General features: G+C 50.7%; 1 protein-coding gene across 2 annotated transcripts in view; it reads right to left on the bottom strand.

Moving 5' to 3' along the window:
* Positions 1–1,865: 1,865 nt before the first annotated feature.
* The window catches only part of Muc2 (mucin 2, oligomeric mucus/gel-forming), a 35,506-nt gene continuing 25,147 nt past the window's right edge, over positions 1,866–12,224 (bottom strand). For both annotated transcript variants that reach the window (XM_063280773.1, NM_022174.1), the window contains 19 exons: positions 11,915–12,193; positions 11,032–11,321; positions 10,606–10,780; positions 9,893–10,140; positions 9,116–9,299; positions 8,639–8,855; positions 7,563–7,741; positions 7,297–7,366; positions 7,071–7,168; positions 6,924–6,955; positions 5,221–5,398; positions 4,822–4,926; positions 4,572–4,612; positions 4,329–4,451; positions 3,978–4,076; positions 3,188–3,316; positions 2,955–2,994; positions 2,366–2,492; positions 1,866–2,242 (listed from right to left, as the gene is read on the bottom strand). In XM_063280773.1, the coding sequence (XP_063136843.1) occupies positions 2,020–2,242; positions 2,366–2,492; positions 2,955–2,994; positions 3,188–3,316; positions 3,978–4,076; positions 4,329–4,451; positions 4,572–4,612; positions 4,822–4,926; positions 5,221–5,398; positions 6,924–6,955; positions 7,071–7,168; positions 7,297–7,366; positions 7,563–7,741; positions 8,639–8,855; positions 9,116–9,299; positions 9,893–10,140; positions 10,606–10,780; positions 11,032–11,321; positions 11,915–12,193 (2,837 nt within the window). In that variant the 3' untranslated portion in view covers positions 1,866–2,019. The remainder of the gene's footprint in view (positions 2,243–2,365; positions 2,493–2,954; positions 2,995–3,187; positions 3,317–3,977; positions 4,077–4,328; positions 4,452–4,571; positions 4,613–4,821; positions 4,927–5,220; positions 5,399–6,923; positions 6,956–7,070; positions 7,169–7,296; positions 7,367–7,562; positions 7,742–8,638; positions 8,856–9,115; positions 9,300–9,892; positions 10,141–10,605; positions 10,781–11,031; positions 11,322–11,914; positions 12,194–12,224) is intronic.

Below are 12,224 nucleotides of genomic sequence, written 5' to 3'. Positions count from 1 at the left end.
ACACACACACTTTCTTTTCGTTTTCTCCTTGCATCTATCTATCCAAGAGCCATCATCGCAATCACTGGACAGCCACCAAGTGTCTCTGGCTCCCCCAGCTGCTCAATGGTAGTATTACAATCCCAGCATCCAAAGTGTGGGACCACTTGAAGCATAGAATCTGGGAAGACACCAAACATACACACACACACACACACACACACACACACACACACACACACACACACACACACACACATACAACCCCCACCCCAAGCTGGCTTTAGACACAACAGAAGAGACCTTAAAGATGAGAGCTCCCCTGTCATCCATCCCAGGCTCTAGGCTGCTGATGCGTGCATTATGATGCCAGCCAAGCTGCAGCAAGCAGGAAGCATGAGGAAGATGGGCCTCGTGCTATTGTAAGCCTCTGACCCTTGACAGCTTTTGTCATTGCCACATGACTAATACATGTTAGAAAGTTTTCTGTAAATGAATCCTATTCATGATTATTGGGTCCCTGGGTAGGAGAGGGGGCTTCATATACAACATCCCCACTCTGTGTTTAAAGCCAATACAAGAGCAAGCTAAAAGAGTTGACATTTTCCCAAAGACCACATAAGCTCGTGCTGGTAGGTCCACGTGGTTTGACAGCTCTGCCCAACAGTCTTTGGGGAGCCATGTAATGGTTTGTGTATGGAGTATCCCTCCCCCACCCCCCAAAAAAAGTTCACATATTGAAAGGGAGTTATTTGGGGAGGTTCAAGAAACTGGGGGTTGCAAAGACTATACATGGACTGACCCTGGGCTCCAACCTCATAGGTAACAATGAATAGCCTAGTAAGAGCACCAGTGGAAGGGGAAGCCTTTGGTCCTGCCAAGACTGAACCCCCAGTGAACATGATTGTTGGGGGGAGGGCGGTAATGGGGGGAGGATGGGGAGTGGAACCCATATAGAAGGGAAGGGGGAGGGTTAGGGGAATGTTGCCCCAGAAACTGGGAAAGGGAATAACAATCGAAATGTAAATAAGAAATACTCAAGTTAATAAAGAAAAAAAGAAAGAAAGAAACTGAGGGTTGGGGAGTGAGACCTTGCTAAAGACTATGAAGGGCTGAGTCCTTGAAGGATATTATCTCTGGCCTTTTGCAGTCATGCTGAGTCAGATTCCTGGCCAACCAAGCTGTGAGCAGCTTGTCTCTCCACATATTCCTGCTGTTGCATTGGTGTTCTGCACAAATGCATGGGGTCAAGCAACCATGGGCTGAGCCCTCAGAACCCTGAGCCAAATAAATTCTCCTTGTTTTATTTGTTTTGAGGAATCAGTGTCACTCTGATACAGAAGAAAACAATGCAGTCCACCGTTATGGCTGTTTTTCTTTCAGTTTGCAGCAGAGGTCAATGCCCTACCCCCAGTCTGTGGCCTGAGACCTCCTCAGTGACATGCTTACACCCCATGGGCACAGACACATAGAAATACACAGGTGTGCAGGCACATCTGTGTTCTTGCACCTACACACACACACACACACACACACACACACACACACACACACACACACACACACTGTCCCCATAGCTCGTGGACACAGTTCTCACCCATTAGCAGAAAACCCTCTAAAGGAACTTGAGGGCTTTGTCACTCATGGTGGGAGGGGGCTTCACTCAGCCAGTGCTCTGAACACTGCCTGACAGAGCCAGGAGCCCAAGGGAAAGGAATACAGATGGCAGAGTCACATTGAGTCTGCTGTGCAAAAACCAGTGACTGAACCCCAGGGCTCCCTGAGGATCCTTTTCAAACTAGCTGGCCCTACCCAGTTCCCAGAAGCCATCCACATAGGGGCCCCCTCGGATTCTTGAGAAACCAATTTAAATCACAATACCAGAGTGGCTATGCCTGAGTTTATTATCAGAAAGCAAAGAATGGAACAGAAACTCCGAAAATAAATATGTGCAGAGAAGAAGTCAAGCAGGAAGTGGGGAAGCTCAGAGAATCAGCAGGATGGCTCAAGATGGGAAGAGATGTGCACGGTGTAACCCGTTCACTTCCTTCCTAGAAGCCGGGGACTAGAACGCCTGGTGCGGCTTTGCTGGGCCTGTGGCAGCTCACAGACGGTGCCCTGGCACAGACAGCTCTCGATGTGTGTGTAGCTATGGCTCAGCTTACTGCCATCTGGGCAGTCCAGGGAAACCATTCGTACACTGGTCCTCTCCTCCCTGCAGCAAGAACACCCATGATCCAGATCCTGGGCCTGGGCAGAGTACCTGGGGACGAGAAGGGCAGAATGAGTGCCAGCCTCCCTGAGAACAGCATCACAGTTCTCCCTCCTTGGGAGCCCATCCTTGAGCTCCTCCACCCCTCCATCACACTTGTAGCCTGAGACTCACATGGCAAAAGTCCCACAGGACCCAGCGCAGAAGTTCATGGAGATGTTCTTGGCGCAGCCATTGTAGGAAATCTCCTTCATGACGGGTATGGCAGAGCAAGGGACTGTGTTGTTAGGGTTATGGATGCCTGTGGAGGGAGACGCAGGTGCAGAGGATGATCTAAGACATCTATCTATCTATCTATCTATCTATCTATCTATCTATCTATCTATCTATCTATCTATCTTCCTTCCTATCTATCTATCTATCTATCTATCTATCTTCCTACCTACCTATCTATCCATCTATCTATCTATCTAGCCTTACCTTTACCCTGGCCCTGGCCCTCCCCCTCCCTAGCCCTCTCTGGTCCTGGTTCTTCTCCCTTCTTTCCCACTTTCCTTTTAGGAACTGAGTCCCAGCATGCAGCTGGGCTCCACCCAGCCTCTCCCTGGAAGCGGACTCGGATCCCTATACATTCGCATGAGTGTAGGAGACACAGCAGGGGCAGGAGTCCCGAAGCACCCTGTCCTGTGTCTTCTCAGGTCTTCCTGCTCAGGGTTCTGAGGAAAGCCCACCCATCACCCAACACTTCCCCAGCTGTACTCACATGTCTTACAGCAGCCATTCGGCATGTATGTGATGGAGCCCTGAAGAGAAAGAGGAGTGAGAAAGAATCCCACGGCACCCCCAGCAGGTGAGCGCCCCTTCTTGCTAGGATACATAAGGACTTTCCTACAGGAGGGTATGGAACAAGTCCCCTGGAAACCAGGTAGCTAGTGCACCAGGGTCCCCTGCCCCTGGCAGAGCATATATGGACAGGGCCATAGGGGTCCCACTCACCGGAACACAATCACTTGGGTCAAAGTCAGGGCAGGTGATATTGGAGACTGAAGAGATGAGCTGATTGTTGATTTTCATGCAGCTGAAGAAGGTGCACCTGTCGTTGGGGTTTTTCTGTATCTCCCCAGGCTGTGGACACAATAGGATAAAGATGAGCAAAAGTGTTCACCAGAGGCTAGCCAAGGAAGACCTGGGAGGTACAGGTTCACAGAAAGGAAGCCCAGAGTCACTGGGCAAGTGACACCCATTAGAATCTTGGGGACAGGAGCTTACCTACCTGTGGTTAGATAACACAAAAATCTCTAACCTACGTCTAACCCGTGAACTAGAAAGTGACTCTGAATGGAGAAATGATCTCTGAAAAGCTCAAGAAAATAATCTGGAGATGAAGTCGCCCTACATCAAAGAGGTCCTAACTTCAGGAATGAGCATCCTTGTAAGAGACAAAAGAGGAAACATAGGCTCAGATAGAAGGCAGACGGCTACGTCAGAGGCGATGCGAACACAAACCAGTGTTGCCTGAAGCCCAAAGGAAAGGAGGCAGGAAGGACTCCTCATAGCTTCTGCCAGCCTTGATCTTGCCCTCCAGAGCTCCGGAAGTGGGGCAGTCATACATGTTGTTTTTAGCCACCCAAATATGGCCACTCATACCAATGTGGGATCTAGGCTGAGGCAAGCCCGAAGTCATCTAAGCCTGGCCTGCAGTGGTTGACTAGCTTATGGGTGGAACACACACACACACACACACACACACACACACACACACACACACACACACACACACACACACCTTCAGAATGATGTACTGCTGCTCGGATCTCTTGATGATGCAATGGGTCTGCTGGCACTTCTTGCAACATTCCCCAGGAACCTCCACAAGCTCAAAGCCCTGTGAACACAGAAGATGAGGTTGAGATCAAAGACTTGTCACCGCATCCAACCAGACCACGGAATTGATAGAATGTCTCACTGGGGGGGGGGGGCTGTATATAAACAAGTGCCAAGGTGGGAGGTAGATTTGGCACTGTTTGGCAAGAAAGACTTAAGAAAACTTGAAGGCAAATCATGGAAAATTAACATGAAATCGTGTTAGGAGATGGGAAGTGGCAGGAAGTGGGAGAGAAGGGGGAGCCACACTTACAGAGCTGCAGGAGATGTTGCAGGGCACATGGGTACAGGAGATGACATTGAGCTGGGTGCTGTTGTCCATGCTGTCGGTGCATACACAGTCCTGGCACTTGTTAGAGTACACTGGGGATCCGGGCTTTGGGAAGACACAGAAGTAAGGGAACCGCACACACCATCACACATGCATCACTCCATCTTCAGGCAAGGGCAACGCCACCCGTCCCCCACCCCCATCCCCTCCCAGCTCAGAACTCACCTGGTATTCAGCATTCTCGTGCACGCACACACCCTTGGGCACTTGGAGGAAAGAGTGGGGAAAGCCATCAGAGGCTATCCTGAGCCTCAGCCTGGCTGGCATACACATCTGAGCAGATGCTCAGGGCCGATAGGCACATAGCCGTAGCCATGACAAAGAAGGCCAAGGAGAGAGCATGTTCCCTCCGCTGGCCCCTTGTTCACAGCCTGTCCAGCCTGTGGCCTTCCCTCACCCCGGTGGCCTCACTTACCACAGGAGTAGACAGGACAGCATTTCCCAGGCACGTGCTCACTCTTCACTTCGAATCCCAGCAGACATGAGGGGCGTTCAGCTTTGCACCGTTTGGGGTCACACTCTGAGGGCAGAGAAGGAGGGTGGTGACCAGGATGGACCCCACAGGCACAACACCACCCCCCCTTGTATAGCAGGAGTCTAAGCCTCTGTGGAGCCCACCAGGACCAGTCCTTGCATCAGGAGCTCCTGGCCTGATCCAAGAGCTACTCTCGACACCCTCTCAAGTGAGCAGAACCTGAGCTCACCAACGAGGGAGTGGCAGAAAGCCTCACCTACAGTGGGCATGTTTGGTTACACTAAAAGCATCAGCCCCAGTAGTCTGAGAATGGCTCCCACGCCCCAGGGTTGGCCTTACTACATGAGGTGGTGTTGCAGCACTTGTCATCTGGGTCGGCCTCCACAACAAGGTAGGTGCCATCCTCCTCACATGTGGTCAGGTTGCCCCTAGCACACTTCTTTGGTTGGCAGACAATACCACTTCCACCCTCCAGGCAAACACAGTCCTTGCAGTCAAATTCAAAGTGCTCTCCAAACTACAAAGAGGAAGGATTAGATTAGCACCAGGCTAGCCCTGTGGTAGCACATCCATGACCAAGCAAGGAAAAAGGGCTGGACCAAGTAGCTAGATGAGGTGTCAAGTGAGAAAGCTGTATCTCTCACTACCTCGGAACTCACAGGACAGGTTCAGGGACAGATCAGCAACTGTTCATTCAAGGGCACTGATATCACACAGATGTGACCTGCTCACTAGCACCCATCAGTATCTGCCCAGTATGCAGCAGATTACCTACTGAAGGCATTTTTTTTTCTTTTTTCTTTTTTTCGGAGCTGGGGACCGAACCCAGGGCCTTGCACTTGCTAGGCAAATGCTCTACCACTGAGCTAAATCCCCAACCTCAAGGCATTTTTTTTAATTGAGCCAAAAAGTCCAACAATAGCTGTGAGGAGCACATACAGGAAACAACACTGAAGTAGCCAATGTGCCGTCTTATATTTAGTCAGAGTATTATATGACTGGTGGGTAGATGGGTGGACACATGGATGGATGGGTGGATGATGAATGGGTGGAGAGTGGGTAAGTAGATGAATGAACAAGAGATAGATAAGATACATGGATGATAGAATAGTTAAATGAATGGATAGTAAATGGGTATATGGAGGACGAATGGTTCAGATGGGTGGGTGGGTGAATAGATTGATGGATGTAGAATAGGCGAGTGAATGATGAATGAGTGACTGGATGATGGATGAATGGTTGGATGAATGGATAATGGATGGGTAATTGGATGGATATATAATACATACATAGATGTATAGGCAGATGTGTGGCTTGGGTGGATATATGGATAGACAGTGAGTGGGTGGATAGATGGGTGTTGGGTGGCTAGTAGGCAGATGGATAGATGAGAGATAAATGAATGGCGGGTAGGTGATTACCTGGATAGGTAATTGATGGGCATACAGATGGATAATTTGGATGGGTGGGTGGGTGGGTGGGTGGATGGATGGATGATGGATGGGTGAATGGATGGATGGGTGGACGGGTGGATGGATGGATGGTTGAATGGATGGTAGATGAATGAATGGATGGTGGATGGATGAATGGATGGTGGATGGATGGATGGGTGAATGGATGGTGGATGGATGGATGGTGGATGGATGGATGGGTGAATGGATGGATGGGTGAATGGATGGATGGGTGGATGGGTGGACGGGTGGACGGGTGGATGGATGAATGAGTAAACAGATTGATGGGTGGTCTGATGGAAAATGGATAGGCAAGTGGACAGATGGGTGGATGGAAAATGGATGATAATACATTGTTAAATGGATGAATACATGGATAACAGATGACTCAAGGATAGATGGCTGGATGATGGACTGATGGAGAGGTGCACCAATGGCAGGAGAGTGAGTGGATGGATCTCATCTAGTAGGACTTACATGGCTTATGACTCAGTCCTTGGGCCTCCCAGGCTGTCATACCACTTCACCCCACTCATTCCCCCAAAACTTGGGATTTTAAGGAGAATTCTCCTAGCTCAAGTGGGAACCTACCTCTCTGGGCACATTGTCCGGTCCCACACATCCTAGAAAGAGAGAAGAGACAAACTCTATTAACACTGTCGTGATATATAGAATTAGGATCAGCCTTCTGTGTGTACACAAAGGAAGTGGGAAGGGGGTGACGGAAGTAGGGCATACCACATATCTTCACACAGACGTCATAGCCAGGGGCAAACTTTGTGGTCCCTTCAGGACAGAAGCAGCCTTCCACCAAGAGCGTGGAATTCTTAGGGGAGCTAGAATGGCAAGACACATGCCTCAGGAGGGAATGACAGACATTCGGGCACAGCTCTGGAAAAGGAGCTAAAGCTGGCTGGGATGCATGAGCAGGACTAGGGAAGCAGCAGGGATCTTGGGTGCATACCTGGACTGGCAGGTGGGTTCCTCTGAAGGGCCACAGGCCTGATACTGCCTGTGAGCTGGACACGTCACAGCTGCAGGGAAGGGACGAGAATAAGGAAGGCCATATCCAGAGAGAAGCCTGTCCCTCCCTGCAGTGACAGAGCTACCCAGCCTTCCCACACAGGACTTCACCCGATGCCAGCAGAGGATGGGTAGTTGCCCAGTACCCGTGCCTGGCCACAAGCCCCAGCACAGGGCAGTGAATGGGAAAGGATAAGAGGGACTTACCGCAGGCCCCCTGGGTGTGATTCCGCCAGTCAATGCAGACACCTTCCTGAGCACAGAGGGCAGCATAGGCCTGTACACTGGCACACTCCATACCAGAGCCAGCCACAAAGCAGCTATCAAACAGGCAAGCTTCGTAGTAGTGCTTGGGAGGCACGAAGGGGTGGCACTGGGAGAATAAGCTATGAAGGGGAAGATGGGTCGGGTCACATTGTGGTCAACACTGAAGCCTCTCCACATGATCTCCCAGCTGTCCCCCATCCCCGCCCTACTGGAGCCTGCTCAGAGGCACCTGCCAAAGACAAGATACACTATGATAACCAGCTGCAGAAGACAGGAAGGGCTGGCCTCTAGGAAAGGAAGGACATTGTCTGTTTCATCGGACATGTAGAAATACACTATGTACACCTCAATGGTCAGTAGTTGCCAGGATGTCCCCTTCAAACAATCCTTGCAGAGACTCAGCTAACTTTGACCTCACCCCGCTACCTTCAGGGACAGGGAGCACCCTCCTGTGGCTACCAGATTTAGAAGTCCCTGACCTGTGTCCAATCCCAAACCTACTTCCCTGAGATGCTGCCTTCTGGTTAGTTGATCTACAGCTCAATGAGGCTGCACCTAGCCAGGAGGTGAGAAATGTCTGAGAGCAAAGAAGGGTGTTGTGGTATGGGGTGTCAGAGAATGGCTATGGCCTGGGGAAGCAGAAGCCAAGTCCTGGGACCCCTGGGACCCAACACCCATCCACAGTAACAACCTCGGCTCTTCCAGGCCCACATGGGCTGCTCTTTGCCTACTTGGTAGACAGCAGGGGTCATAGAGATGAGACCTCATGAGACTCTGGGTTGGGTTGGGTTGGATTGGTTTGGTTTGGGTTGGGTTGGTTTGGGTTGGGTTGGGTTGGGTTGGGTTGAGTTGGATTGGTTTGGTTTGGGTTGGGTTGGTTTGGGTTGGGTTGGTTTGGGTTGGGTTGGGTTGGGTTGGGTTGGGTTGGGTTTGGTTTGGTTTTTTGAGACAGGATCTCATTAGCCTAGGCTTGCCCTTATCCTCTCGCCTTCACTTCTCCACTTCCCACAGATCACCTGTCCATGATGAGCTGACAGACAGGAGACACAGTGCAGTTTTCAGGGAAAGGTCCTGGTGTCGTGATGGCTGGGCGCTTAGTGGTGAGGCCTTTGTGGGGACAGTGTGGCTTGGACGGGTCATTCACCAACCACTCATCAGCAGCAACTTCACAGTTAGAAATGATCTCCCCACTGGGTAGGATACAGTCATCAGCAGTATTGTTGGTGCAGGTGCCTGTGTGCAGAGAAGTAACCTATTAGGCCAGCATTGAGCCCTGGCCCTTCTCTGGTCTAGAGTCTGTGTGTCCCACTAGTCAGGCCAGAAAGCAAAACCAAGAAGGCCAAACCAACATCTGCTGTCTTCTCACAGGGACCAAACACAAGACAATGCCACAGTGACTGTCCACAGAGGAATAGAGAACCCCCAGCTGGGTGACAGAAGCTCACACCCAGTCTTGCCCTCCAAGGAAAGAGGCAGGGGAAGGGGGCACTCACCACATTGGCCCTTTGTGTTGTTGCCAAACAGGTGGTAAGGCAGCCGGATGGAGAAAGACAGGCCATTGTAGGAGACCTGGGCACCCAGCCTGGGGATGTCCACCACAAAGTTGATGCCAGATTGGTATACCTCCAGTCCATACTTCTTGTAGGGCAAAGCCACTAACTGCTTGTTCACCTGTACCTGTAGTCAACACAGCTGAGTCAGAGAAGACCTCTGAGACAGGAGCTGCCACCTGTTAGAAGATTGCCCTGCTCTGTCCTGTCCTTCCATGAACCTCTCTGGAAGCCATAGAGCTGATCAAGAAGACAAGGTTGCACCTTGGAATAGCACCAGTGATATCTCCAACACTATCTGAAAGGGGGAGATTTTCCTCTCTTTCCATCTTTCTCTTTCCTTCTTGCTTCCTTTCTACCATACTGACCTTTGTCTCAACTCATTCCAAGAGAGCACAAGAAGACTCTCCCAGAGACTTTGAGGCTCCATGAAAGAATCGGGGCTCCTCATCTGTTTCCATAAACATCATCGGTGACACCAGTAGATAGAGAGGACTCAGACACGGTCACCACCTGTTCACCTATCCTCACAGAGGGAGTTTCTGTGTTCATTTAGAGAGCCCATTAGAAGAGCTGACAGGACCCTAAGGAGCACCAACAATGTGCCACAGCCCCAGCCTGGTCCAATAGATGTGCAGCCTAGTCCTCCGTCGCCTGTGGCCCACAGTCTAAGGCCATGACAAGTTTACTGTGGATACCCAATCAGCCCCAGCTACATACCTCCACCTCAATGGGCATCATGTGCACAGTCTTGATCAGCACTTCCTGGGTCTCATGGTGCACAATAAGTGTGCGGGGGCAGGACACCTTGTCGTTGGCATCGCAGTGGTAGTTGTCAATGTAGACCCCAAAGTTGTCCACTGTGGGGGTAATCTCCTCTACCAGCACATAGGTACAGTTACCCTGGTAACTGTAGTAAAGCCCATCGAAGGTGACAAAGTGTGGGTCCCCCCAGCCAGTGCAGTAGCCTGTGGAAAAAGGTCCATAAATTGATGTCACCAAGCCAGAACCACCGGAATCAAGTCATTGTCAGGATTCAAGAAATAGGCTAGAAAAACTATCAATCATTAAAGGAGTCTTAAAAAAAATAAACCCTGCAGGGGCAAGCTGGAGCAGATCTTCCAAAAGCAGCTTCCCATTTGGTCCAGAGACCTCCTTCTGCAGGGTGAGTCCTTGCTTAGGGGCCAGGGCAACCCCACCCTCAAAAGCATCCTTGCTCTGAAACATGCTTTGCTCCACCAGACAAGGCTTCTACCTGCCCAGGCTCCTACTCATAAACATAAAGGGTGTTGGGAAGTACCTAAGACTGTACACCCAGCCTTCAGCAGGTGCTTAGCAATTAAAGTCTGCTCCCAGGAGGCTGGCCCCGTAGCCACCAATACCAAAGAAGAAAGGACCCTGGCAGGTACATCCCAGGTAGCTAAAGGCCTTACAGTCACATTCCCAGTGCCAGCAGCAGCCATCAGGGTCAGGGACACGCACGGGTTTGAGGCCATTGGAACAGGTGGGCATGGGTGGGGGGTTGCACTCCAGCTCCACAATCTCCACTACGTTGTCATATTTGCAGATGGCCATGGTACAGTTACACAGCCACCAGGTCTCATTGACCTGCAGAAGAGATAGTACCAAACTATCAACATGCAGCTTAGCTTAGCTTCCCCAGTCTACACAGGAGGACACAGTCTACACCCAGGTCACTCTCAGGGCTGGAGCTGAAGGCAGCTAGGATTAGGACATGGAAAGGCAGGATATGATAAAAAGAGAGGAGAGTAGAACCTGTGCCCATGCTGTGCCCAAAAGGGAAACATCCACCCCACTGTTCAGTGCCAAGGTAACAAAGCCACATACTGCCCACTGACCTGTCTGGGAGGATCAAAATCGAGGCACCCAGGAAGGGTGGTTTTGGGTGGTGTGCTGGGCGTTGACTTGGATGATGTGGATTGGGGCGTAGAGGGTGTAGACTTCGAAGATGTGGTAGATGGTGTGGAGGGTGTGGTTGTCTGGGAGGATGTTGGTGTTGTTGGTGTTGAGGGTGGGGGAGTTGAGGGAGTAGATGGACAGGACCAATTGAAGACCTGGAGTTGGCAGTCCACAGAGCAGTTTACAAAATAACAGGTGTCCCCATAGGTACTGTTGTAGACCACTTCACCTACAAGGGACGAGAAAGACAGTCTTTACACTATCCAGGGGCAGAGCTGGCCACTAGAACACAGTGATAGACACCCATGGAGGTCATGGGGAGGGACTCAGTGTACTGGGGGAGGGACCTTAGGGGAGATAACTAGGTTAGGTGAGGTATAACAGTGATCCCCCTAGCATAGCATTAGTGGTATTTAAAGAAAAGAGAGACTCAGAGTCAGCACATTTGTGCCATTCCACCACCTGGAACCTGTTTTGATGCACATAAGATGTCAGTGCCACTCCTGTACTACCTAGCCTCCAGAACTGCCAGATAAATGACCCTCCATTATTTATAAATCATCTGGCCTCAAGTGTTTTGTTACAACAGAAAATGGACTGAGCCCCACCTCTACTTGTTCTCCAAGCCTTGGAAGAACCCCGAATTCTGGTTCATGTTACCAACAAGATGAAGCTGGCCACAAAACATCCACCCATGACCACCCTCCAGCCTTCGCCCTCCTGATCAAGCTTCAAGTTGAGGTCTGACCCTGGTTCTACCTACTGGTAAGAGCAGGGACAAGTCTAAGCTGTGTGAACATTAGATATGAACACCATAGATACCTGGACCATAGAACATCTCATCCACAACACAGCAGGTAACTAAGGTTGCAATGCTAGTCCAGACAGTGCTGGGAGAGGTGATTGGGGAAGCTGAAGAGACTGTCCCCCAAGACGAGGTCCTGGTGGTTTCCATGGTTGGTGTGGTTGACGAGAGCCTTGTCTGGGTGATTGCTTCCGTAGTAGAGGTTGGCACAGTGGGGGATGTAGGGGTGGATGTGGAGGGTGGTCTTGTGGTAGGTGAGGTTGGCCCTGTTGTGGTCTTTGAGGAAGTGGGCATGCCTGTAAGAAGAGTTTCCATGTTAGCTGATGG

Source organism: Rattus norvegicus, chromosome 1 (genome assembly GCF_036323735.1).
Source record: "Rattus norvegicus strain BN/NHsdMcwi chromosome 1, GRCr8, whole genome shotgun sequence".
NCBI lineage: Eukaryota > Metazoa > Chordata > Mammalia > Rodentia > Muridae > Rattus > Rattus norvegicus.
Note: the sequence above shows the minus strand (reverse complement) of the source record. Positions and strands in the feature narration are given on the sequence as shown.